General features: G+C 46.5%; 1 protein-coding gene across 1 annotated transcript; it reads left to right on the top strand.

Moving 5' to 3' along the window:
- Positions 1–6,288: 6,288 nt before the first annotated feature.
- LOC125080796 (ubiquitin carboxyl-terminal hydrolase isozyme L1-like) lies at positions 6,289–7,311 on the top strand. The gene has a single exon (XM_047694899.1). The coding sequence runs from the start codon at positions 6,560–6,562 to the stop codon at positions 6,986–6,988; it is 429 nt and encodes a 142-aa protein (XP_047550855.1). The 5' UTR covers positions 6,289–6,559; the 3' UTR covers positions 6,989–7,311.
- Positions 7,312–24,081: the final 16,770 nt, after the last annotated feature.

The following is a 24,081-nucleotide window of genomic DNA, read 5'->3' as shown; positions in this document are numbered from 1 at the left end:
GCTCCCAGCTCCACGGGGAGTCTGCTTCTCTCTCTGACCTTCTCCTCGCTCATGATCTCTCTCACTGTCTCTCTCTCAAATAAATAAATAAAATCTTTTAAAAAAAAAGATTTGTCAGGGAGAACATAAACAAGGGGACAAGGGGAGCAGCAGGCAGAGGGAGAAGCAGGCTCCCCACTGAGCATGGAGCCTGGTGAGGGTCTGGATCCCAGGATCTTGGGATCATGACTTGGACTGAAGGCAGACACTTAACTGACTGAGCCTCCCAGGCATCCCTGGGAGATTTCAGTCATTATATTCCTGCTGGAGTCCAAGGGAGATGTTGCTCAGATAGGAGTGTGTAGATGGGCAGTACAGGAGAGGTAGGAGGGATTTCTCTGCCCACGCTGTCATTGTATTTCCACCTCTGATCTCTTTGTGTTCTCCTTCCTAGCTTCTCCTCCCCAAGGCTTAACTGATCAGAGAATAGGACATTCATTGAGTGCATATTGGCGGAAGTTAGGATATGTGCATCTGGGCTCCACTTTCTCTCCTGCTTCTTGGGGCCTTAGCCAACCATCAATAAAATGAGAAGTGGGTGGAAAAAGAGACCAAGAGTGACCTCTTCTCCCACTGCAAGCGGCTAGTGTCTACAGAACAGGAAGTAGATAGAAAACTCCTGAGAAAAGGTCCAAGAGACATCTATTCCATATTTAAGGGAAGTTAATTTGCTGAATATGTGACAAAAATCTCAAGGGGGTGCCTGTGGCTTAATAGATGCTCACTAAACATTTCTGAACAAATAACTGAGTACATTAATTGCATCTGGTGATTGTTTTTCTTTCATAATTGAAACAGGCCTTCTGTGAATCTCAGCAGCTCACCAACTTGCTTTGAGGCCTCGGGCAAGTTATTGAGCCTCTCTGAGATTAGTCTTCTCATTCATCAAATGGAAATTATGATGATAGTTTTAATACCCCACAGTGTTATTGAGAGGATCAAGTGAGACAAAGTATATAAAATGCCTGATAACTATAATAATAATTCTATGATAATAATGATAATAAGCCTTAAATGCTCTCTCCATCCTCTTTCCACAATTAATGGATTCGAATGAAGCATTTATTTGGTAGCTCATTTCCAAGTTCCTATTAACAGCAGAGCACTATTGTCATATAGGAAACTGTGAGTTTTCCCCAGGCCCTTTGTCACTAGAATCTCAATGCTATCATTGGTCATTTGGTAAACTGAGTCAGCTTCCATCTCCACACTGTAATTTCCAGTGTTTACTTGACAGCAGAATCCCAAGAAGAGAACTAGTCTTGTTTTTCGTTTTTTTTGTTTGTTTTTTACTTTTTTCCTTTTTTTTAGTATATTAACATATAATGTAGTATTTGTTTCAGGGGTGCAGGTCTGTGAATCATCAGTCTTACACAATTCATAGCACTCACCATAGCACATACCCTCCCAAATGTCCATCACCCCGCCACCCGCCTCCTGGCCCTCCAGCAACCCTCAGTTTGTCTCCTGAGATTAAGGCTTTCTTAGGGTTTGTCTCCCTCGTCGATCCCATCTTGTTTCATTTTTATTTATTATTTTGGTGTAGGCAGTGGATAGGGTGAAATATCTAAATGAGTAAAAAGCCAGAGTTGAACAGGCTAACTCTGTCCCTGTCCTCACCTACCCCCTTCCCCAGCTTTGGGCCCTCTCTGGTAATTATTTGTATTATTTTCTTATATTTTCAGTTTGTTCCTTTCCATACACTGAAGGTAGCTCTGAATCTTGCTTTAATCACCTAACAATGCATCCAAGCCTCTTCCATGTTAAAACATACGGAGTTACTTAGATGCTCGCCTCCTTGCTTGCTTCTTTTCTTTCCTTTCTTCCTTCCCTTCCCCTCCTTTCTTTCTTCTACACGGGGTTCCACTGTATGCATGTACCATGGTTTAATTAACCAAATGCCCTATTGTAAACACTTAACGCTACTTCCAAACTTTTGTTATTACCAATAATACTGCAATAAACAATTTCATACTTACGTATTTCACGGATGTGGAGGTGGTAAATTCTTAGAAGTGGTTTTGCTAGCCCAAAGGGTAAGTGTCCTTAAGATTTTGATAGATACTGCCAATGTGGTCTTTACATGAATTCTACCATCTTCCACTCCCAGCAGAAATGTCTAAAAGGGTGAAAGAAGCATGCTTAAACCAATTTAACAAAGGATAAATGAAGATTAATAATAAAAGCAAGCATGGGGCGCCTGGGTGGCTCAGTGGGTTAAGCCTCTGCTGCCTTCAGCTCAGATCATGATCCTAGGGTCCTGGGCTCGAGCCCCGCATCGGGCTCTCTGTTCAGCAGGGAGCCTGCTTCCCCCCCTTTCTCTCTGCCTGCCTCTCTGCCTACTTGTGATCTGTCCATCTGTCAAATAAATAAATAAAATCTTTAAAAAAAATAATAGAAGCAAGCAGAACCATGGGTCAAGAACCCCCAGGAGTGGTGGTGCCCTCAGGGACTCGGGATCCTAGCTCCTTCTCTTTCTCTAGGAGACAGAACCAGCCTCAAGAATCAAATGACATAAAGCTCCATGGGGTCTGCCTGTGGTGCAGATATTTCTACGGAACAAAAATGAAGACTCACTGGAGGGCCATCCTTCATGGCCTGCAAGTTCCACTTCCCCTGCCCTTGAACACCTTCTTCTCTTTTTCTTAGGGCTCCAGTCCCTGCACCCCTGGAAGCTGCAGAGAAAGTGGGCTCAATCATGACTGCATCTCAACCCACACCAGTTTGTGGAATGACCCATGGTCTTTAATGCCTGAGTGTGGATTCCAGGTGAGCCCTGGGAAGAAAAGGCTTGAATGATCCATGTTATAATGGATTAACGTTGGCAACTTCAGTATGAACTCATGTTTGTTTAGTGTGGGTACAGATGGATACATAAAGAGGTATTTGTAGGTATGTACATATACATGGGTTGGTACACACGCATATGTGTCCTTGCTCTGTTAGCTAAGAGAACCCAGAAGCAAGGACACTGCAGCAGAAATGAGCGCATGTAGACATCGGATTTTGGTTTCTAATACCATTCTAGTTAAAAGAAACAAGGCTCCTTGCAGAAATGGTCAAGTCCAGAACTGGGGCAGGAAATACAGAATGAATCTGAACACCCTGTAGTGCCAAAAACCATGGAGGTGCTGAAAAACAGAGGCAGAACCAGAAAACCATAATGATAACTTCCTCAGTGAAAGAGAACGGGGGGGGGGGGTCTTCCGCCAGCTTGCCGTGGCCTCAAACCAGAGTGAGCAGCCAGCTGGTGGATGGTTGGAGGCGATGAGGGCATCTGGAGTTACCATGGGGCTCTGCTCGATGACCAATGTGGGGGTGTTTCCTCAAAATCTGAGCTTGCTCTGGAGAGTGTTGAAAAGAGACTTTTCCCGTTTGGCTTGACTGAGGACCAGTGGCTGCATTCTGTGTTAGGGTACAATGAATTTGCTCCAACAAGAAAACCAATGCGCAGTGGAGTTAATTGTGAAGGAATGTGTTTCTTTGTGACTACTAGGTCTAGGGTGGGCTTTTGTAGCTGGAGGGGCAGCTCTGTTCCGTCCACCTCCTCCTTGCTTGCTGTCCCATCGTGCTGTCAGGCACTGGGTCTGGACGGCCAAAGCCGAGTCGCCTCACCTACCTCCCTGCTTGCAGAAATATAGGAAAAGGAATTTTTTTTAAAGCAACTGTCACAAATGGGGGGGGGAGGTGTTGAAACTGCCGTCTCCACACCCACCTCAGCCAATTACCCTCCATTCCCTTCTCCTTGGTAGTTCCACACCAAGGGTCGGTGCTACTGGTCAAGGAACGCCAGGAACCCAGAGGACCTGGGGGCAAGTGCACTACCATAAATGGGGGCAGAGTGGAGCATCCACAGTGACCGGCTGTTTTCAATATGCCAATGAGAACAGAATATAAAGTATAGACTTAAAATTCAGTACGGAGACACATAATTGATAGGGGGCTGTGGTAGACAAGGGGTTAAAACACACCAGCTGTGACACTGGGAATGGCTCTAGAATCATCTTTCCTGCAGGCCTTCAAAACCTGATCATTTCTGCCTGGAAACCAGAAGCCGGGCAAGGAAAACCCTTGAACTCCCTCCAGATTTATGATTCTTATTACTGCCGCCCCTAATGGGCTTGTCATCCCCCCGCCTCCCCAGACCAAAAAGGGGGGGAGGGAACCAACTTAAAAAATAGTCTGTGTAAAGAGAAATGCTATCTGAGGGGAAAAAAAATTAATTCCTAGGTAATTCCACCTTTGTGTTAAGGAATTCTGTTCCTTTTATTTTTCTGACTTAAACTATTTGCATGGAAAAGGAATCACAGATGAGCTCCTTTGCTGGTGCCATTTCTCTGTGGTTCATATTCTTGTCTTCCCTGTGACATGACAATCAGTCACCGTGGAGATGACTACATGTGTCAAGAATAGAAAATTTCATAATTTCAGGGGCAGGATGATGGCTCCATCCTTGGCTGATAGCTTCTCTGATCATTTTGGCTCCTCTGCTGCTCTTGTAAGAGCAGGAAAGATCTCCTTTTGAAAAGAATTCTTCTGATTAATGTTTTAAAAACTTATTTAATTCTTTTCTCACTCTGGACTCATAGATTGGTACCCAGGTAAAGTCACTGTCACTTTGCTGTGGTGGCAATTCCAAATGTCAACAAAAGCCTGTACCCCGGTTTTTAGTCTTGCAGAAAATGAGAATATGCATTCGGGAACAAAACATCACCGTTTCCCAAGGGCTGTAGGTTAGCAGACATCTGGCAGAAGCCTAGAAGGTAACTTATTTCAAGGCTCTGGGTAGATCTCTGTCTCTCCCAAAACATATTTCTCAATCACATGAAATTTCATAATTAAAAATTCCTTCCTTGGATACCTGCTGAAAGGCAAATGCTATCTTTGAGCTCCCGCTACTCACCCAATTACCTGGAAAGGCCACAAAGAGTAGGGACTCTGGGGAAGTAGAATGGGTAGGGAAATGCATGAAGCACAGGGAGAGAGAGAAGGGGGAAGCTGGGGATACAGAAACCAACATCCCTTTCTTAGAGTTTTGCCTGAAGGCAAGAAGAGCATATGGCAGAAGCTGGCAGAGCCCACTCATCTCTTCTCTGTGCACCTGAAGTCCTCTGGGAAGCTCAGTGGGAAGTTCCCACACAGGTGATGGCTAAGCCCATCAAGCACCCGTTTCTCTTGCGGGTTTCTTCCCGCCTCATACTAGGAGCACATAAAGCTTACTCATGGGGAGACCAGTTGTGCACCAGAGTTAAAGCCCAGGAGCAAATTCCAAGTCAGCAAGATGGGAATTGGATGAACCAAAACCTTGGCTTCCAGCTGCCTGAAGTCTTACTCACAGCTGCATCACCATTCATCATAGCCTTCATTGGAATGCTTTCTTCTCTTTGATAAATGCAGGGTTGTTTTTTTTTTTTTCCCCAGCTTTATTTTTAGATGCTTACCTGTTTGGGCAGTGAGGTCTAACTTTGGACTGAACCTTCTAGTGCTTCATCTAAGACTTGATGTAAGGATACTTGTGAAGTTTGAATAAAATTCCATTACTCATATTTAGTTGAGCGTGAAAAAAAAGTGATTGTATGTTTAAAAACTACAATTGTTCATTTTGTGATAAATGATCGATTCCATGAAAAAAGAACACTTGGGTGTTCCTCAAGTCTGAGGACCCCATGGGCTGAAGCGCCATTTGCCCACGGTGCCAACCCTCTCATTAATGCACCTGCATTGGCTTTCCCTCACCCATCTCACTTTCCCACTTGTTCACCATGCTTCCTGAGATCACTTCCTGAATAAACTACTTCTTCCCCTTGCCTCATTCAAGGTGTGCTTTGGAGGGAACCCAAACCATGACAGCACATCTTCTCAAACTACAGCAACTCATTCATATCCCAACAGGCCACCCCCCAGCCTACATCACGTCCTCACAAGTCCCTACAGAAAAACATCTGTGTCAGACACACTCTTTCCCTGCTGTCCCCTGAGGCCCATCTGGACCCACGTCCACATCTTTCTTCACACTCTTGGTCTCCCCGGAAGATGATTCCCTGGCTTTTCTCCATGCCTAACTCCTTCAAGACCCATGATGCCGGTCCTTGATGTTTCTGACAAGGTGATTTGCCAACATTGTAAATTCCTGGTGGGTTCATGTTGTCTACTTTTCCTTATGATCATTTCTCTGATTGCATCATTAGATATAAGTCTGTGCCAAAGATCCTATCAGAAGGTGCAAGAAAGGGTTTTTCCTCATCTCTGGTCGTGCGTCATCCCCCTGCTCTCGAAGATGCAGCTCAAACCGATGGAGATTAACCCCGAGATGCTGAACAAAGTGCTGGCCCGGCTGGGGGTTGCCGGCCAGTGGCGCTTCGAGGACGTGCTGGGGCTGGAGGAGGAGGCTCTGGGCTCGGTGCCAGCGCCAGCCTGAGCACTGCTGCTGCTGTTTCCCCTCACGGCCCAGCATGAGAACTTCAGGAAAAAACAGATCGAAGAGCTGAAGGGACAAGCGGTCAGTCCCAAGGTGTACTTCATGAAGCAGACCATTGGCAACTCCTGTGGGACCATCGGGCTCATCCATGCCGTGGCCAATAACCAAGACAAACTGGAGTTTGAGGATGGGTCCGTCCTAAAACAGTTTCTTTCGGAAACAGAGAAGCTGTCCCCTGAAGACCGAGCAAAATGCTTTGAAAAGAACGAGGCCATTCAGGCAGCCCGTGACGCTGTGGCACAGGAAGGCCAATGTCGGGTAGACGACAAAGTGAATTTTCATTTTATTCTGTTTAACAACGTGGATGGCCATCTCTATGAACTTGATGGACGAATGCCTTTCCCGGTAAACCACGGCACCAGTTCAGAGGACTCCTTGCTGCAGGATGCCGCCAAGGTCTGCAGAGAATTCACGGAGCGTGAGCAAGGGGAGGTCCGCTTTTCTGCGGTGGCACTCTGCAAGGCGGCCTAATGCCCTGGGCAGGGGACGTAGCCTTTTCCCCGCTCTTCCCCTTCTGTGTGAAACCTACCCCCACCAACGCAGTCCAAAATGCTTCCGTACTTGTGGAACACAGCTGTTCTCCTTTGGTTCTGCAGATAAGCTCCTCCCCCCACCCCCACCCCCACCACACCCGAACTCTAGCAGAGCCCAGCTGTCGAGAGAGCAAGGTTTGGTATAAGCCTCAGATGGCGAAGCATTCCCCCCCCCCCCATGTATGTATTGTACCTCAATAGCTAATGCTTTAAATGGCCACTTTGGTTTGCGTCTGTAAATTAAGGTCTTGGATGTGGTTTAATTGTCCTTAAAATAAATAAAACTTTTCTGCTGAGTAAGAAAAAAAAAAAAAGGTGCAAGAAAGAAATCCACCCTTGGCTTAACCTGATGACCAATGACCCCTCTGTACCCTCAAATGACAAATGCTAGTAACAAAGACACCTGCAGAGATAAGCATGATAAAGACGAGGGGATCATACCAGGCGGGTGCATGACTCTGTGAGAGGAGGCAATAGTGGGTTCTTATTTTCGATCTTAATGAAAAACTGTAAATTTCACACTCTTTCAGAACAAATAGAACTGTGACTTAGGCTTCAAAATTTATGTAATTGATTACTTGGATTTTTGACAGTTCATTCGTGCTTTCAACAAATACCCCTTTCCTCCCTAGGAAGTTCATTATATGGTGGTAGAGGGGGTGGTTCAGGGACCCCCGATTATTTTTCTTTCTTTCAACTGCAAGGCAATTACTGCCTAAAACATTTATTTGGCACTTAGCTGAAGCCACGTTGCATTTTAAATTCCTTTTTCTACTCACAAAAGCCCAGCTTCCCCAGGAAGACATCTTGCCTTGTACTTCTCCTAGGATCTGATAATTGCCAGGCATCTAAAAATAGAAAAATAAAATTTTCTCATTATTGATGAGAATGTTGACACTTTTCTGAAAAGTATTATGAAATTGTCTGCCTTCTTGAAGAGAGATGCCGGCAGAACTGGATCTCAGCAAAGGCACCACGCCCTAATACGGTTCTACCCTGAGTTTTGATTCTCTGCCTTCTTCCTCAGCATGAGGCTGTTAGCCAGCTCTCCCACCCCATAACACCCATTTCAAATACCTCCCCTTCTGCACTATAGGTCCCTTCCCAATTCCCAGATTATAATCTGCAGCAATTTAAGAATCCAATATCCCAGGTGGGATTTGGCATGAAGGGGAGAAGTCACCAGGTACCTGCCCTTTGCTCCACAGCTCTGTATGTCCATATGGATGGACATATCCAGTGCTCACAGATTGTTCCCTTCTTGTTTTCAGGTTGGGGCTGTCAGTTGCAGAAGGCCAACATCCCTATGTACATGAGGTCTTGGGCAAGTGTGGACAGTGCCTGGTCAATGTTAAGTAACACAGACAAAGGAATCACTGATGTCCTAAAAGCCAACATGAAAACCTCCTGTGCATAGCTGTGACTCATGCAATTCCACTCCCAGCCTTGGTTTCCAGAACTGGAAAAACAGAAGAGATCTCACGTCCTCAGAATTCAGAAACACTTGTGACCAGAATCAGCTTTGCCCACACAGGACAACCTTCCTCAGTGCTCACTTCCGTCAACTTTGCTTTGGCCTGTGGCCTGAGAACCTCACTCCTTGCAGGCAACCTTGGGCAGCCATCCTGGATCAACCATGGAAATTAACTGCAACCCGTGTCCTTCTCGAGATGTTATAATAGTATCAAAATGTGCATTCCAGTGGGAAACAATAACAGCAACATAAAATTCATTTTAAAAATGTTCACTAGGGGCGCCTTGGTGGTGCAGTCGGTTGAGTGTCCAACTCTTGGTTTTGACTCAGCATATGATCTCAGGGTCGTGGGATTGCATCCTGCATTGGGCTCCATGCTCAGTGTGGAGTCTGGTTGAGATTCTCTGTGCCTCTCCTTCTGCTCATGCTCTCTCTCTCTCTCTCAAATAAATCCTTTTAAAATAGTTTGCTATCTTTGTCTTTTCTACAATTGTTTGTTCTATAGGCAATGTGCCATTGCACACCAATAGAGAGGCCCATCTAGCTGAACAACTGATTGTAATACAAGATCTTGGGAAATTTGAGTTAGCTCATTAGACACTGGGTTTCTCCATTTTAATGGACTTAGCCATCACAACACTGGATGCACACGTCCCCTCCCGCAGTATTGAATCCCTACCAGAAAAGCTTGCTCTGGTAGAAAGAGAACCGAGTAGCAGCATTGGTCTACTTTGATGGAAAATCCCAGAAAGTTCATTCTTCTGGCTATTTGAAGTGTTACACATGCCCAGTCAACCAACCTGAGGAGTCTGCTACTACTGTGCTGGTAGTGAGTGTCAGTGGAAAGTTTCTGCAGTTGAATCCAGTCAGCTAAAGAATGTTCCATGTCAAAATGGCTCAGCTGTTGTTGGAAAATAGCAGTGAAACCAGCAATTCCTGGAAAAAATTCACCAGCTTTTTGGTAGTCCAAAAAGCTATGCATGCAGGTGTAAAGAATTCAGTGTTAAGCCAAGGTCTACCTGGAGATCCCATGACTACTAGGCTGGCCAACAAGCAATATGGCACCTCAAATATACTTTGTGTGGACAAAGATGAGGCCAACTGTATCTCACAACCTGAGTAGGTTCTAGGGTAGGTATTTCTTATTTGCATTTTATAAATGAGTCTCAGAAGGTTTAAACAATCTGCCTAAGGTCATCCAACTAGTAAGAATTGGGACCAACATTAAAATGTTTGATTTTTCCACTGAAACTCCTACACCTTCTGAAGAAGAGGTCTATTCAGAAATGAATCTTCTGGCAATACAAATTCTCCTCCTGTGTTGATATTCAAAATACTGACCAAAGCCTATGCCAGGGCATTGACCAATTGGAAGAGACCTAGCAGTTATTGTGTACAACCAGATGAGAGCATGTCTACTAAATACCTGCCCCTCCAAATTAGTCCATGAATGAGACTCAGAAAAGTGCATGAAAGGTCATTGCCATCAGAATAATTTCAAATGGTATTTTTGATGATAAATGTAGGTTGCATAAAATCATAAAATATTTAAAAGTATAAAGGAAAAAAACAAAAATTTCATGTAATTCACACACCCAGACCCTTGCTATAGGTAGGCTCTTGCCTTTTTCACTTAGAAACATGTTTTCATGTCATTAAGAAAATCTCTGGTGATTTCATATTGATAGCTATTTAATTTTAGAGGTAACTGATTTCATCCTCTTATTGTAAATTTTGAGGATTTCAAAGCTTTCATTTATCTAAATAATGTGTTGATAAATATCTTTGTGTGGCTGAATTTCTGTTTGCCTTTAAGTTTATGTCCTTAGGAAAATTCCTAGAACAATTACTGGTAAAGATGATCACAGAACCACCTTTCATTCAAGACAGCTACCATCAATACCAATAATTATCATCCTCATCCTTATGGTTATTACCTTTATGTGATCTCTCACCTAACCCCATCATGTTGTCTCACATCCCTTCCTGGTTCCCCACTGCTACTAGGATAAGATTCAGTCTCCTTCACATAGTTTACAAGGCCATGCATGAGCTAACCTTGTCTTGCCCTCTCTGTTTCTGTCTCATCTCTTGCTATTTTATTCTTGAACTTCATGTTCTAGCAACATTACACAACTTGCCATTTCCTGAGCATACAGGAAGGTCTCCAAAATTTGCATATGTAAGTTTCTTGCCTGGGCCACTTTCTTAACCACCAACCCCCGAATTCACCCTCTGAGTTCTTACCAATGTCTCCCATTTATGCTTTGGTATTTTCTTTAGTAAAGAAGCCGAGTCATCACATGGCACCTCATTCCAGGACCTCCTTATGCTCCCACTGCCCTGGGTAATCATTTGTCTTGCTGCAGTGTAACTGACTATCTTCCCCACCAAATACTAAGCTCCTTGGAAATAGGGACTGTGTCATGCTGGCTGTTTTGTCCTCAGGCTTTTGCAGGTCTGACCTCTGGTAGGCCGGGAATAGATATTTGTTGAGTGACCAGAACACCATCCATGAGTAAAGTGTTGGTTTGCTGCTCTGATTGAACAAATCTGAGAAGGTACTCAATAGCTGAGCTGTTGTGGACCCTGGAAGGGGGCCATTTTCTTGAAGGATTTTTTTTTTTCTGATTAGAAAATAATGCATCTCAGCAGAAATGGCAAGAAAGTCAAACCAAATGTGTAAGGCCCTGGTTAGCACAAAGGCATGGAGAGAGGAGGAAGGTACATCCACCTGTCATCCCACCCTAAGTTTAGATGGTAGGTCTAGATGGTAGGTCTAAATGCTAAGTTCGAATAGGAAATTCCCATTCTCATGAATTGAGAGTTCAGGAATGGATGGATGATTCCTACTTTCAAAAGCCCACAGTATGGAGATCATCATCCCATCATGGTCCGAGGAGCAAAAAAACAAAACAAAAACCATGTCCAGGGAGGTGTCCTCTCATACTTTCCATACCTGCTTTCCAGATACTAAAAGGAAATGTCTTCTCATGTGTACCCAACACCTACGGATGAGCTACCAGAATGAGCTACCAGATTCCAGCACTTTCTAGACTCTTCAGAGGAGATAGGCTTGTGGTGACTCATTCTGCTGTGATCTGCCATTTCTACTCACCCTTGAGCTAATGTGTCAGTACAAATACTTCAGAACTGGCCAGCCTCCAAGCTATCAGAAAGATGGACAGTGCAGTGGAAGAATACAGAATTGGACATCAAATGACCTGAATTCTGGTCCAAGGTTTGTAAGTAACTTGATTGTATCTATTTCTCTATGTGTCTGTTTCCTCACCTGGAAGTAGAGGCATTTGGGTATAGTCCTTCCTGAGATCACCTCCTAACTCACAGATTTTTCTAATTTGACTCCTACACAGCCCTGTGCTTGGCACTGTTGGGAATCATTGAAATATACAATATGATTTCAGTCCCTAGGCAAATTTGGGGGGTGGGGGGAGGACAACCCGGAGTGGTTTACACATTCTTCCATTTTTGTAAATGCTATATAAAGGGTTATTGTCACACCATTGGACATAAAGGAAAGGCTTCAGGAATGGACAGAATTTGAGCCTGTCCTTAAAGTAACCCACTTATCAAAGGCCCTTGGCGAGAAATAGTCCCTGCCATAAGCCACAGCCAAAGTCCTTATGTCATAAAATGGACCCTCCACCAGGGGCCTAGAGGAGCACTAAGAGAGTGGGTGCTCAGTAAAGCTTATGAGATGCAATAAGACAGGTGTACTCTTGTCCAATCTGCTCTACCACCATACTTGTCTGTAATACCTTATCCAGAGACTGAGTCTCTGTGACCCCACTATTAATACTTTTATTTTTTTAAAAGATTTTATTTATTCATTTGACAGACAGAGATCACAAGTAGGGAGAGAGGCAGGCAGAGAGAGAGGAAGGGAAGCAGGCTCCCTGCTGAGCAGAGAGCCCGATGCGGGGCTCGATCCCAGGACCCTGGGATCATGACCTGAGCCAAAGGCAGAGGCTTAACCCACTGAGCCACCCAGGCGCCCCACTATTAGTACTTTTAAAGATTGTTTTAGCTTAGCATCGTATGGCATGTCTATATTTCCAAAAGGTGTTGCCATTAGTCCGTGAAAATGGAGTCTTCATCTCTGACCCTTCACCTTGGAGGAAAGAGGGGTTGAGAACAAAAGCTGGGCAGGCACTAAGTCGGGATTAAACTGTGCAGCCCCTCCATGACTCGTACCTCCCCCACCTCTCTCCCCATTTGGACCTCCTGTTATCCAAATGAGTCATCTACTACTGCTTGACTCATCTGGTAGGTTAGTTGCCCAACGAACCATGGAACTTTAAAGGCTAAGAAAATTTCCAATGGTTCACCATGTACACCCATCACATAAGATTGTGCTTCCCGTGTTCACCTTTGGATTTTTAAAAGGAAAAGGAAATGTTGTGGGGGCACATAGAAATGGAAGAGAGGGGAAACAAGGTAAGAAAAGGGAAGAAGGGGTGTTCTGGAATGTTTATCTGGCTTGGAAGTAGGGGACGGACATGAAACCAGTGGAGGACCATCTCTGTGCCACTCCAACTGGCCCCATGTCCCACCTAAGGCTTCAAGTCTCCATCGTGTACCTGGTCGCTGGAGAAGTAGCAGGGTGATCTGTAAATCATGCAATGTGGATTCACTTCCCTAATTGCATTTTTCATATGCTATTAAAATGAATTTGGACTTGACCTTATTAAACAACAGGGAATTCTCACAGGTTCTTAGTCAAGGGAAATACTTGAACACAGCAGCGTACATTTTGTGTCTGCCAGAATCATGGCAGGAAACAAAAGGCACATTCCAAAGGGGTGTTTGATGAAAGCTCACCAGAGGGACAATACCCGATGATGTGGGTGGATGTAGGGAAGCCAGCAACGGAGAATGGAGGAGACCTGGAATGGCCACTGTGACTGGATGGAGCTCTAGCTTTGGGAGGCAGATAGCTGCCTGCCAGAAGCTGTTGGTAGAGGATCACAGTGTGGCTGGAAGGGAGGGAGCTGGTGGACTGGCTCTGATGTCCCTTTCCTCTCAACTTCTAGTCCCCCATGAAAGCCTCCTATTGGCTGAACACAATGAGATCCATGGAGAGAGCAGGAGACCCCTGGAAACTATCCATTCAAGCCAGATTCCCAGCATCACAACAGGGTGCAGATGGGAGGGGCTGGGTCTGCAGGGGCAAACAGAGAACACCTAGCCTATCTCTGTGTAGTATATTATGATATCCAGAGATCTAGATCTATAGATAGAGCTCTATTTTGTAATCTCATTTGGTCCTTACCACAATCCTAAAGGGTTTTCTCATTTTTCAAACAAGGTCAGCTTGGCTCTCAGAGATCAAATCACTGACCCATCTAGAAGAGGTGGCAAAGTGAGGACATCAATCCAGGTTTTGACTCTTTGAGATGTTACTCCCAGCCTGTCTTTTCTCAAATTCTACTGTCCCCCTTTTCTTTACCCACCCAGGGTTCACCTGGGCTTCATGTTTAATTCAAACCTACTTGAATGAAGTCGCTCTGTCAATCCTGTTCCTTCTGGTTGGCACTTGGTGGTGGTCAAACCAAAGAACGTAACAGCCGTTAGTTTGTATTGTTTTGAGGTGTTGGTCCCTGAGTTCCAGAGTCTTCTTAAGATGAAGAGAAGGTTCCTTTGGACACAACCTCCATCAGCACTGGGCACATCCTACCGCTCAGCAAACGATCAATAAATACTACCTAAATTTAAATAAGCAGCATGGGAAGGTAGTCAGGAAATTGCGTCTGAACAAAAGTACACACACGTCTGCCACGATTCAAAGCAGGACACAGAGTCACTCTGACCAAAAGGGACTGGATAGCAGGAATCCGGCACTCTCGTAATTATCGGGTGGGAAGAAGTAAGGGGGCCATCGTTAGGCAACTGGTTTCAAGATCAGATTACTCTAGTTGTGTTCACAGGTCAGGGAGCTGTTGCTACTAATGACACCAGCGCAACGCCTCACACTTCCCAAGTGGGGACCAGACCCTGGGAGTGGAGCGAAACCACCACACACGTTCACCTCTGACTGACCTTCTTCCAACAGCTACACGAGCAGGCAGACAGCCTTGGCTTGCTTCTCCATCACTCACGCAAATTCACTTCACTGGCTCAGCCTGAATTACACCGAGACGCCCCCTAGCTGTAAGAAAGAGTGGGAAGGCAGTTTTTGGCCTCTCCTCCCTTGCAGTATTGAAGGGAACAGAGAGGGGAGTGGGAATGGATTCTAAGTGCTAACAGACTGCCTGGCTATGAGGTGCAGATAGACATAGGGTGTCTAGGTGCTGCCATGATCCAGAAACTAAGATGGTGTCATGGCGGCTGGATACCTAGGAGGGTCGATAGGCTTGGTACAGATTATTTTGAGGTGTTTTATATTGAGTGCTTTTATTCCATTCTGTGAATTTGGTGCGTCCTTCAAGATCAGCCTTGGAAGGGAAGCACTGTCAAAGAAACAATCTGTAACACAAAGGTGTGGAGAGGAAAGGCAACTAGCCTTCCCTGGGAGCCGGCAGGGGTGTAGAGGGGTGAGGTCAGCATACCTGGTGCTTTTAGGAAGATGAACCTAAGTCTCTTGAGCACCATCAACTCATTCAAAGTTCCCTCTCAAGCCCTCCACTCCCCTCAGCAGTCAAACCCAGAGCCAATGGGGGTGGGGGGAGGGAGGGTGTCACTGTCTTGAGCCTTTCTTGGTCAATGGGGCCCCCTAGTGGTGTAGCAAAAACACTGTGTTTTCTGTAATGTCGCAGCAAGTTAGCTCAGTTTGAACTCAACTTTTAGATGGAAAAACCCCCCACAAATCTAAGTGAGACCATGAGCAAATTGGATCTGGAACTCCTAACACTTAGCTCACAGCAACAGGGGCAGCATTCACCTCTCCTCCTGATGTACCAGGCTGACTTTAGCTAGTCATGACTTAGTGGTTCTCAGCGGGGGCTGTTCTGCCCCCCAAAGGCTCATTTGGCAAAGCCAGGAGACACTTGATTGTCACTACTTAGGAGAGGGTGCTACATCCCATCAAAACGCCAGTAGTCCCCGAGTGGAGAAATTCTGCCTCGGAAGAGGACAGTTTTCCCCTCAGGATGTCACCAGGCTCAAACCCTCTGCATTGCTTCCAGTTATCCTCAAACCCAAGACCCTGAGAGAGATACAAAAAGAAAAGGGCTAAAGCCCACAAACTTCACAGTCATTAGGATGGTAGGATGGCTATTATTTTAAAAAAAAAGGTGGGGAGGGGGTGCGGAGACAGAGACAAGCATTGGTGAGGACACTGGCAGGAATGTAACATGGTGCAGTTTCTGGGGAAAATGATATAATGTTTCCTCCAAAAGTGCAACATAGAATCACAGGATACAATCCAGGAACCAGCAGACAACCCAAGAGCTGAAAGCAGGGACTCAAACCCACACTTGTACAAACCACTGTTTATGAAAGCGTTACTCACGATGACCCAACAGAGGATACAGCCCAAATGTCCATCAACAGAGGAATGGGTAAACAAAACGTGATCTCTGCAGACAATGTCATTTTATTCAGGTTTAGGAAGTGATGAAATTCTGAGATCTGCTATAACAGATAAATTTGAAAACAGTAAGTGAACTAAGCCAGACACAAAAGGACAGATATTGTGTGATTCCCCACTCATATGTGGTACCCAGGATAGGCAGATTCATAAACACAGAAAGCAGAACCGTGGTTGCCAGGGACTGAGAGAGAGAGAGAAGAATAGGGAGTTCTTGTTTCATACAGAGTTTCTGTTTGGAAAGACGAAATAATTCTGGAAATGGGTAGTGGCATTGCTCAAAAACATTAATGCCACTGAATTGTACACTTGAAAATGGTTAAAATAGTAAATTTTATATTATGCATATTTTATCACAATCACCCCCTCCAAACTTGGGTGGGTCACAGCTCTTTTAGCTCAAATAGCAGCCAAGGTCAGCAGGGTCCCCCGCTTGCCAAGACCCTCTGCCTGACCCACAAAGGCCCAAGCGTGGGTTTGCCAGGACTTAAGCCAGGGCCTGACATATTAACTGAGGATTTGCTGCACATGGCTTTGACTGCCCAGGGCTCAGATTGGATTTCCCGGGGTTGGGGACAGCTGGCAGCAATGCCGCTGCCCCTTTGGTCACCAGGAGGGCATCACTCAAAAGTCTGGAATGGACGCACAAGGAGCTTCCCGGAAGGCCTTTTGGCTTCCATTGTGGATTCAGCAGGACCGTCTTTCTGTGGGAAAGAAGGTAAGAGAGCAGGGCTGGAAGGAGGACAGTGCCAAGTCCTTCTGGTGGCCCCCGAGTCTCTGCTGCACGCGTGAGAGGTCAGCTCAGCTCAGCTCAAGACAAAGCCACTTCACTTCTCTTAGCCCATGGCACTAAGGGGGCATCTCAGGCTTTGTGGGCGTGTGTGTATGCACACCTGGGAGGTTTGTTTCCCATTGTCCTCTGAGTGAATGATCTCGGGCTTTAGAACACAGGAGGATGATTCTAAGACTGTGGGTTCAATTCTATTTACAAACCAGATAGCATTACACAGTGAAAACTGCTTTGGGTCTCAGAGAACACTCTGGTCTCCGACTGGCCAGCTGGCACAGGGAAATCAGTAAAGGAATAGAGAAGAGTCTGGACAAGATGTCCACACCCAGCCTTGCCCCGACCCTGCGGGAGATGGAAGCCTTTGTACAGCAGGGAGCGGTGCCTAGGGATATTGGTATCTGGCATGGCGCACATGCTGATTTTCACTCAGAGGATGCTGCAGACCCCAAGGATACCCTGTTGGCGGTAGTCAGCACTTCTGACAGCTGAGTTAACTTCATGATTCTCTTTTTGAAGTTGCAGGCAGGGTGTGCTGTGTATACCCCCAACTTTCTCCCAATAACCCTTCGGGGATCCCCATTGAGAGGAGTCAGTAGCCAGTGAGGGTGGTAGCATGGCAAATATGGGTCCTCAGCTCTCAGGACTGAGGATATCCGTATGTCCAGCCCCTGCAGAATTCACAGGCCATGGGGCCACTCTCCTGGTGGAGACCTTGACTGGCAGTGTTAACTGGGTGGCGGGGTTCTCCTCAGACAACCGCAGAAAACCCTTCACCTCGGGACCAAGAATAGGGTCACAAAAGCCATGATTCTCTAACACCTGGACGCTAGAGGTAAGGCCACACCCTGGTGCGTCCATCAGGCATGTACCTGTCCATTACCTACTTGTGCAAAGTTTGTGGCAATATGAGAAACAACCAATCTCTTGAAATCTCTTTACCTCTCCACCCAAAATTCAGTGTAGTAATTCCCATCCCTGTGTTGTGTTCGTGTTATTCTCCCTGAACAGATTGCCTTCCCATTCTCACTCATTTATTCGATGTCTCTTGGTTCCTACCCATCTTTGTCCGTCCTGTTATTTAAGCAAGCCATCACATAAAACGGGTTTCTTCTGGAACCGATTATGTGCAACTCCAAAGTCTGCCACCAGGTGGCGACAGCACGCTGCGCTTTGCTATCCCGGGTCCCAGGGGGGACTGACCTTTGCCAGGAACCCACCTGGGGCCAGAAGTTCACTTTACCCTACAATGACCTTAGCTAGGTATTACCACCCCCACTTCACAGATGAGGAGACTGAGATTCTGAGAGGCTAAATAACCAGCCCAAGAGCACGTCTGGCTGCTTTAAAAGCCCAGAGTGTTTACATTGAGTTGTGCTCTCGAGGCAGAGTTTCTTTCTTTTCTTTAATTTTAATTTTTTAAAAATTTCTTTTCACTGTTCCAGAATTCATTGTTTATGCCCACACCCAGTGCTCCATGCAATACATGCCCTCCTTAATACCCAGCACCAGGCTCACCCAACCTCCCACCCTCCTCCCCTCCAAAACCCTCAGTTTGTTTCTCAGAGTCCACAGTCTCTCATGGTTCTTCTCCCCCTCCCATTTCCCCCAACTCCCTTCTCCTCTCCATCTCCCAATGTCAGAAGCTCCTTACTCTCTGCTGTCTTTCTTGTCCTCGTGTGTGCGGCACACTTTGCATGCAGTCAAGGCCCTCTCTGTTCCCATCTGGCCCCTACCCTGGGAACTAGATTGCCACTTTCCATGTTCTGAATGTCCCCCGCCTTCCAGGCTCCATGGGACTCCCAGAAAGGGTTCAACCCCTTGTAAGGGCCTGACTGGTGTGACTTTCAGCGTGGGGGGAAGGGGGACGTGGATGCTTACTAAACTCTAGCTCTAGGGGGTAAAGTTGCCAGGGCTGCCGGGTATCACCTTAAAGAGGAGGAGGGGGGTGAGACTGTGCGGTGGGGGTTCAACCTGTCCACGCCATCCAAGATAGCTGCTGTCCAGCTCCAAGAGTGACCTGAAAACCCACCAGCCTCCCCAGCTTCCCTTGGGCACTAGCAGAGGGAGATAGGGTGCTAAGAGAAGTAGCAAGGCTTCCGGTCAGTATCTTGGACATGAAGAAGACAGCGAGTGTGGCCTCTTCTCAGTCTGGTGGCGATGATCCTCTCATGCTGGAGACTCTCTTCTTACTTCGAGGTGTCCTTTCCACTAGGGATAATCCTGACCTAGTACCACTTACTCAAATGCCCCCCCCCCCCAGGAGGGCAGAGTCCAAGACAGCTGGCCAGGGGCTCCTGCCAGGCTGGTGTGGGATGCTTTTCCCTCAATATCTTGATGATAACAAAAGTAGAGGCAAACGCAGCCAAGAGCCAAGCTCTGAGTGGAGCGTGAAAATGCAGGAGGTGGGAGTGGGGAGCTTACAGGGCAAGAAGAGGTAAGAAGCAGAAAGAGAACACAGAGCTGGAGCCAGGAATCCACCGTGAAAGCAGCAGGAACAGGGTGCTAGTGGGAAATAAGGGGAGACCCCGCTTCCAGGAGGTGCTGTTCCAGGAGGTGTCCCTCTGATGTGGCTCAGGAGGGCTGTTGACAGGGAAAGTCAGCAAAGCACACCAGCTGCGTTGGACCCCACAAATGGAAAATGAGGTTCTGGAGATTGGCTTCTAACAGCGGTCTCTGATCCTAAGAAGAAACTCCCGAAGTGGGCCCCCCAAATGCCAGGGCTCCCAGACTCCACCTGAGATAACCCACAGCTCTTGGGCACCGTCATTTAAAGTGGTACGTGGTGTGGGCAGCAAAACCACCGAACGCTGGCGCGCTGGGAAAATACCGCAAAAGCTACTGGGGCTTCCAACGTGGCTGGACTGGGATTTGGGTGGAATTTGATGGCGGTGTAAATAGTGACCCCCTTTTTTTTCCCTCAAGATTTATTATTTTAGAGGGAGTAAGAAGGAGAGAGAGAGAGCACAAGTGGGAGGGGCAAGGGAGAGGGAGAAGCAGGCTTCCCACCGAGGGCAGAGCCTGATGCTAGGACTTGGTTCCAGGAGCCTGAGATCAGGACCTGAGCTGAAACCAGGAAGCCAAGGGGAAGGCGCCAGAAAGAAGAAGAATACAAACACCAAATAGGACAGATAGACACCAGCTTGCTCCCACCTTCTGCCACCATTGCTGTCACCAAAAGAGACCAGCCAGAGTATCCTCTTCCTGCCACTCCTTTAGCCATCAAACCACTCTGTTGTAGAGAGAGAATATTTAACCCCTCTAAGAAGAATCTCTGATAGGAACCCCTACTGTTTGAGCGGCCATAGTCAAACCATCTTTCTTATATCATTTCAATATTATTAGGAAGCAGAGAAAATCAAGTGTCCAACTCAGCCATGTGTTACTGTGTGGTTATATCCCGCCTGCAGGCTCCAGAGTCTGGGTGTGGCTGCCGTCTGCCTGTCTCCTGACAACTCAGGAAGCCCTTTCCCACGTAGAGTCTTGCTTGAGGCTCATAGCGGTGGTGGAGTAAACCAAGGCCTAGGGACTGGAGGTGACCCAGCCCAAGCCACGGAGCTGATGGGTGAGTCGGAACGTGAACCTGGGTCCTTTAATTCCAAATATCGCCCCCACCTCATTTCCTCTCTCTCTCTCTCTCTCTCTTTCTTTCTTTTGATAGGTTGGGGACAAGTGATATAAAATAAGATCAGTTTAAGCAGTTTTTAAAAAGCTAAAATTTTCATTTTGGAAGATTGTCCTGTATTCTGTGACAATTTCTTTCCTGCCTTTTTTTTTTTTTTTTTTTTTGGCATTGAAATGTCCTTTCTTGACAAAATGATGCTGATTGTGGATGGTAGAGTAACGCTTTTTAAATTCAAGACTTACTTGTCAGGATTCAAAAATGACAGCCCTATGTTAGCTTCCAAAATTTGTATTGGAAACTTCTCTGGTGTTTGACATCTGAGAGCCCCAGGGACAGTAGCCTGGGGTACACAGTGGTCTTAGACTTCCAGGTGCTTACAACAGCTGGGAACCCTGCCAAGTCCAAGTTTTCAGACTGTCCCCACTCTAGTCCACGTCAGGGATGCTGCTTCTTTGCCGAGGGAGTGACAGCGCTTCGGCTCCATGGCTGCTGCCCGTGTTAGCCCTGTTACCACCTCGTGGGTGTCACCAGGGACGGGAAAGTCTCCCCTCAGGTCAAGCAAGTGGCGGATCCTTCCAGGAGCTGCAGCTGCTTGCTGGCTCTTGGGAGAGAAAAGGACCTCGCCGTACGTCTTGGGCAACTTTGTTACCTCAAATATTCCGTTATGCAAAATGGACTCAGTACTGCACCATTTGGAAGAGAGGTTTGGGAACCACTAGATCTCAGCTGTGTACTCACTTGGGCTGTAACCTTCCCATGCTTCCTCTATGCCTACACATTAAAATGGAAAATCTTAAATTTGGGTCATGCCCAGGCACAGTTTGGCCCTATTGCCCTTTCCAGGAAACCCCAGCACTCCCCGCCACCATTCCACAGTAGTCATGGAAGCTGGTCCATTCTCCAGCACCCCCACAATTTGTCCCATCCCACTCCTCACCTGTCATCACAAACTTTTTTTTTTTTTTTTTTTTTTTTTAGAGAGGGAGAGAGGTAGGGAAGGGTAGAGGGAGAGAGAGAGACTCTTAAGCAGGCTCCACGCTTGGCATGGAGCCCAAAGCGGGGCTCAGTCTTGTGACCCTGAGATCATGAGCGGAGCTGAAATCAGGAGTTGGACGCTTAACTGACTGAGCCACTCAGGCACCCCCCAAACTTTTTTAAAAAGTAAACTTTACACCCAGTGTGGGGCTTGAACTCGTGACCCTAAGATCGAAAGTCTCATGATCCACCGAAGAGCCAGCCAGGCACCCCTGCCTTCACAATTTTATGCTGAGTGGAGAGGAAGGATGGAGCTGTAGCTCGATCCCCCATTATCCAAGGATGTCTGCCATATTGGGGATGTACTCAGCATCTCCCAATTGTGATGCTATGCAAATGTTTGCCTTTTTTTTTTAAATGACTAAACTCCACCAAACTACCCCCAATCAGATGTCAACATTTCCAGGGACCATTTACTAAGAGAGTTGTAAGAGAGGATATTTGTGAATGGAATATGACTTGATTTGCTTTATGTCTAATCTAAAAGCTGGGGTGTTGTGTGGGCTCCAGAACTCCCCTGCAATCCACTCTGGCCCCTTAAATAGGTGACACGTGCTCATCTAGGCTTGGGGATTTGTTGGCAACCCCTTCAGCTGAAGTCCCTCACGCTGAGAATCTTATGTGGTCCCTTGGTCTGATGACTTCACCTCTCCAAGTCCTTCTGTGCAGTGACACTCCCCCATCCCCCACCCCTACCCAGGAGGACTGTGCTGGAGAGATGTCTGTTCTCTAGACTCTTGGTGTTTGAAAACAAGGGTCCTTCAGAACCACTCACCTGTGCACCCAAGCTGTGATGCCTCACTGGATCCTTGTGGTACCCACTGTCCTTGCTGAAGGATCAAAGCCACCAAGCTCTTCTCTTTGCTGTAAACCTTCTGTGATTGTCCTTCCCACTTCCTGCTGTGGCCAGGGCGATGGCCTCCCCAGCCCCACTGCTAGGGTTGCTCACTTCCTGCATCCCATGTCTGCTTGAGAAAACGCTGCTGTCCTGTTGAAGTTGGCCCACCACTGTCTCCCTTGAGAGTGGACAGACCCCAGGGAGAATCTTCTCGTTTTTCCTATCTCAGGCAGATGGGAGAAGAGACCTTGAAATACTATGTCCCCTGGGACTAGACCTGACTTGGGAGTCAAACAGTGTTGCCTGTCATTCTGAGAACCTCAAAATGTTGTCCCATGTTTTCACTGTCTCCCATAGGAAAATATGAGCCAGGGCTCCTCCATAGGGAGTCACGGGAACAATCGGCCCAATTCACCCGAAATCGCTTTCCTCAGCCCCACACACAGCAGCTGAACCGAGGTGACTCATGTCACTAAAAGTGTGTCCAGATGTACCTTGCTGATACCCACTCTCCATGATGTGCTGTAGAGAACAATGTCCTCTAAAACATCTTCCCCAGAATTAGCCAAACTCAAGGTTAAGGGCACAGGAGTCCAAGATGCCAAGTTAAGTCTGCCCAAGATTTCTGGCACCAAATGCAAGCTTGGGGTTTTCCCAAAACCATCCTCAGTTTTCATCATTCACTAGAATGACTCATGGAACTCAGGAAAGTGCTATATTTACACTTACAGTCTTTTTTTCATAGCACAGAGAAATAAAACAGAGCCAACCAAAGAAAGATACACAGGGCAAAGTCTGGCAGACTCCCAAATGTGAAGCTCTTGTGTCTTCAGGAACATGTTACCCTCTTGTCCTCAATGTGGACAACACAGTGTCTTGCCAGTGAGCTCATCCAGGCTTCAATGTCCATAGTTTCTTCCTGTAGACATGACTGACTGAATCTATTGCTATGTGGTTGACCAGAACTCCAATCCTCTAATCACATGGGTGGCCTCTCTGGTGGGGCTGGTCTCACCCTAATTCACCTGGTTAGCATCAACTATCGAATAAAACCCAAGGGGCCCACCGTGAATAACAAGACATTCCTATCACTCAAGAAACTCCAAAGATTTTAGCAGCTACCTCCCAGGAGCCTGGACAAAGGCCAGACCTCTGTGTGAGTAAAATAAAATATCCTCTACACACATCTCTAGGACAAAACAAAGTCTCCTGGGGTTGTTTGTTCTAACATTCCACTGTGTCTCATAGACCAATGGCATAACACTAAACACAGGTCAGAAAAGTCATCACACTGAGCAGAGCCCAAAATAATGTGGCCAAAGTGTGAGGTCCTTTTTTTTTTTTTTTTTATTTTATTTATTTATTTGACAGACAGAGATCACAAGTAGGCAGAGAGGCAGGCAGAGAGAGAGGAGGAAGCAGGCTCCCTGCTGAGTGGAAAGCCCAATGCGGAGCTCAATCCCAGGACCCTCAGATCGTGACCTGTGCCGAAGGCAGTGGCTTTAACCCACTGAGCCACTCAGGTGCCCCATGAGGGATAAATTAGAATATTTTACAGGATATCTCCACTGCATGCCCCACGCCCTAGTGGAAAACTTCCAAAAATAGAATTTCTCTCAGCTAAGCTTTTGAGAGCTATGGGGTCAAGTTACACTCCCTGATAACCATTGGAGAGCAGGTAGTTCATGTTGTGGCTAAGCGTCAAACCATGTGTCTTAAGAGT

The sequence above is a fragment of the Lutra lutra genome, chromosome 11 (assembly GCF_902655055.1).
Source record: "Lutra lutra chromosome 11, mLutLut1.2, whole genome shotgun sequence".
Lineage (NCBI taxonomy): Eukaryota > Metazoa > Chordata > Mammalia > Carnivora > Mustelidae > Lutra > Lutra lutra.
The sequence above is the reverse complement of the archived record's forward strand: the minus strand, read 5'-3'. Positions and strand labels throughout refer to the sequence as shown.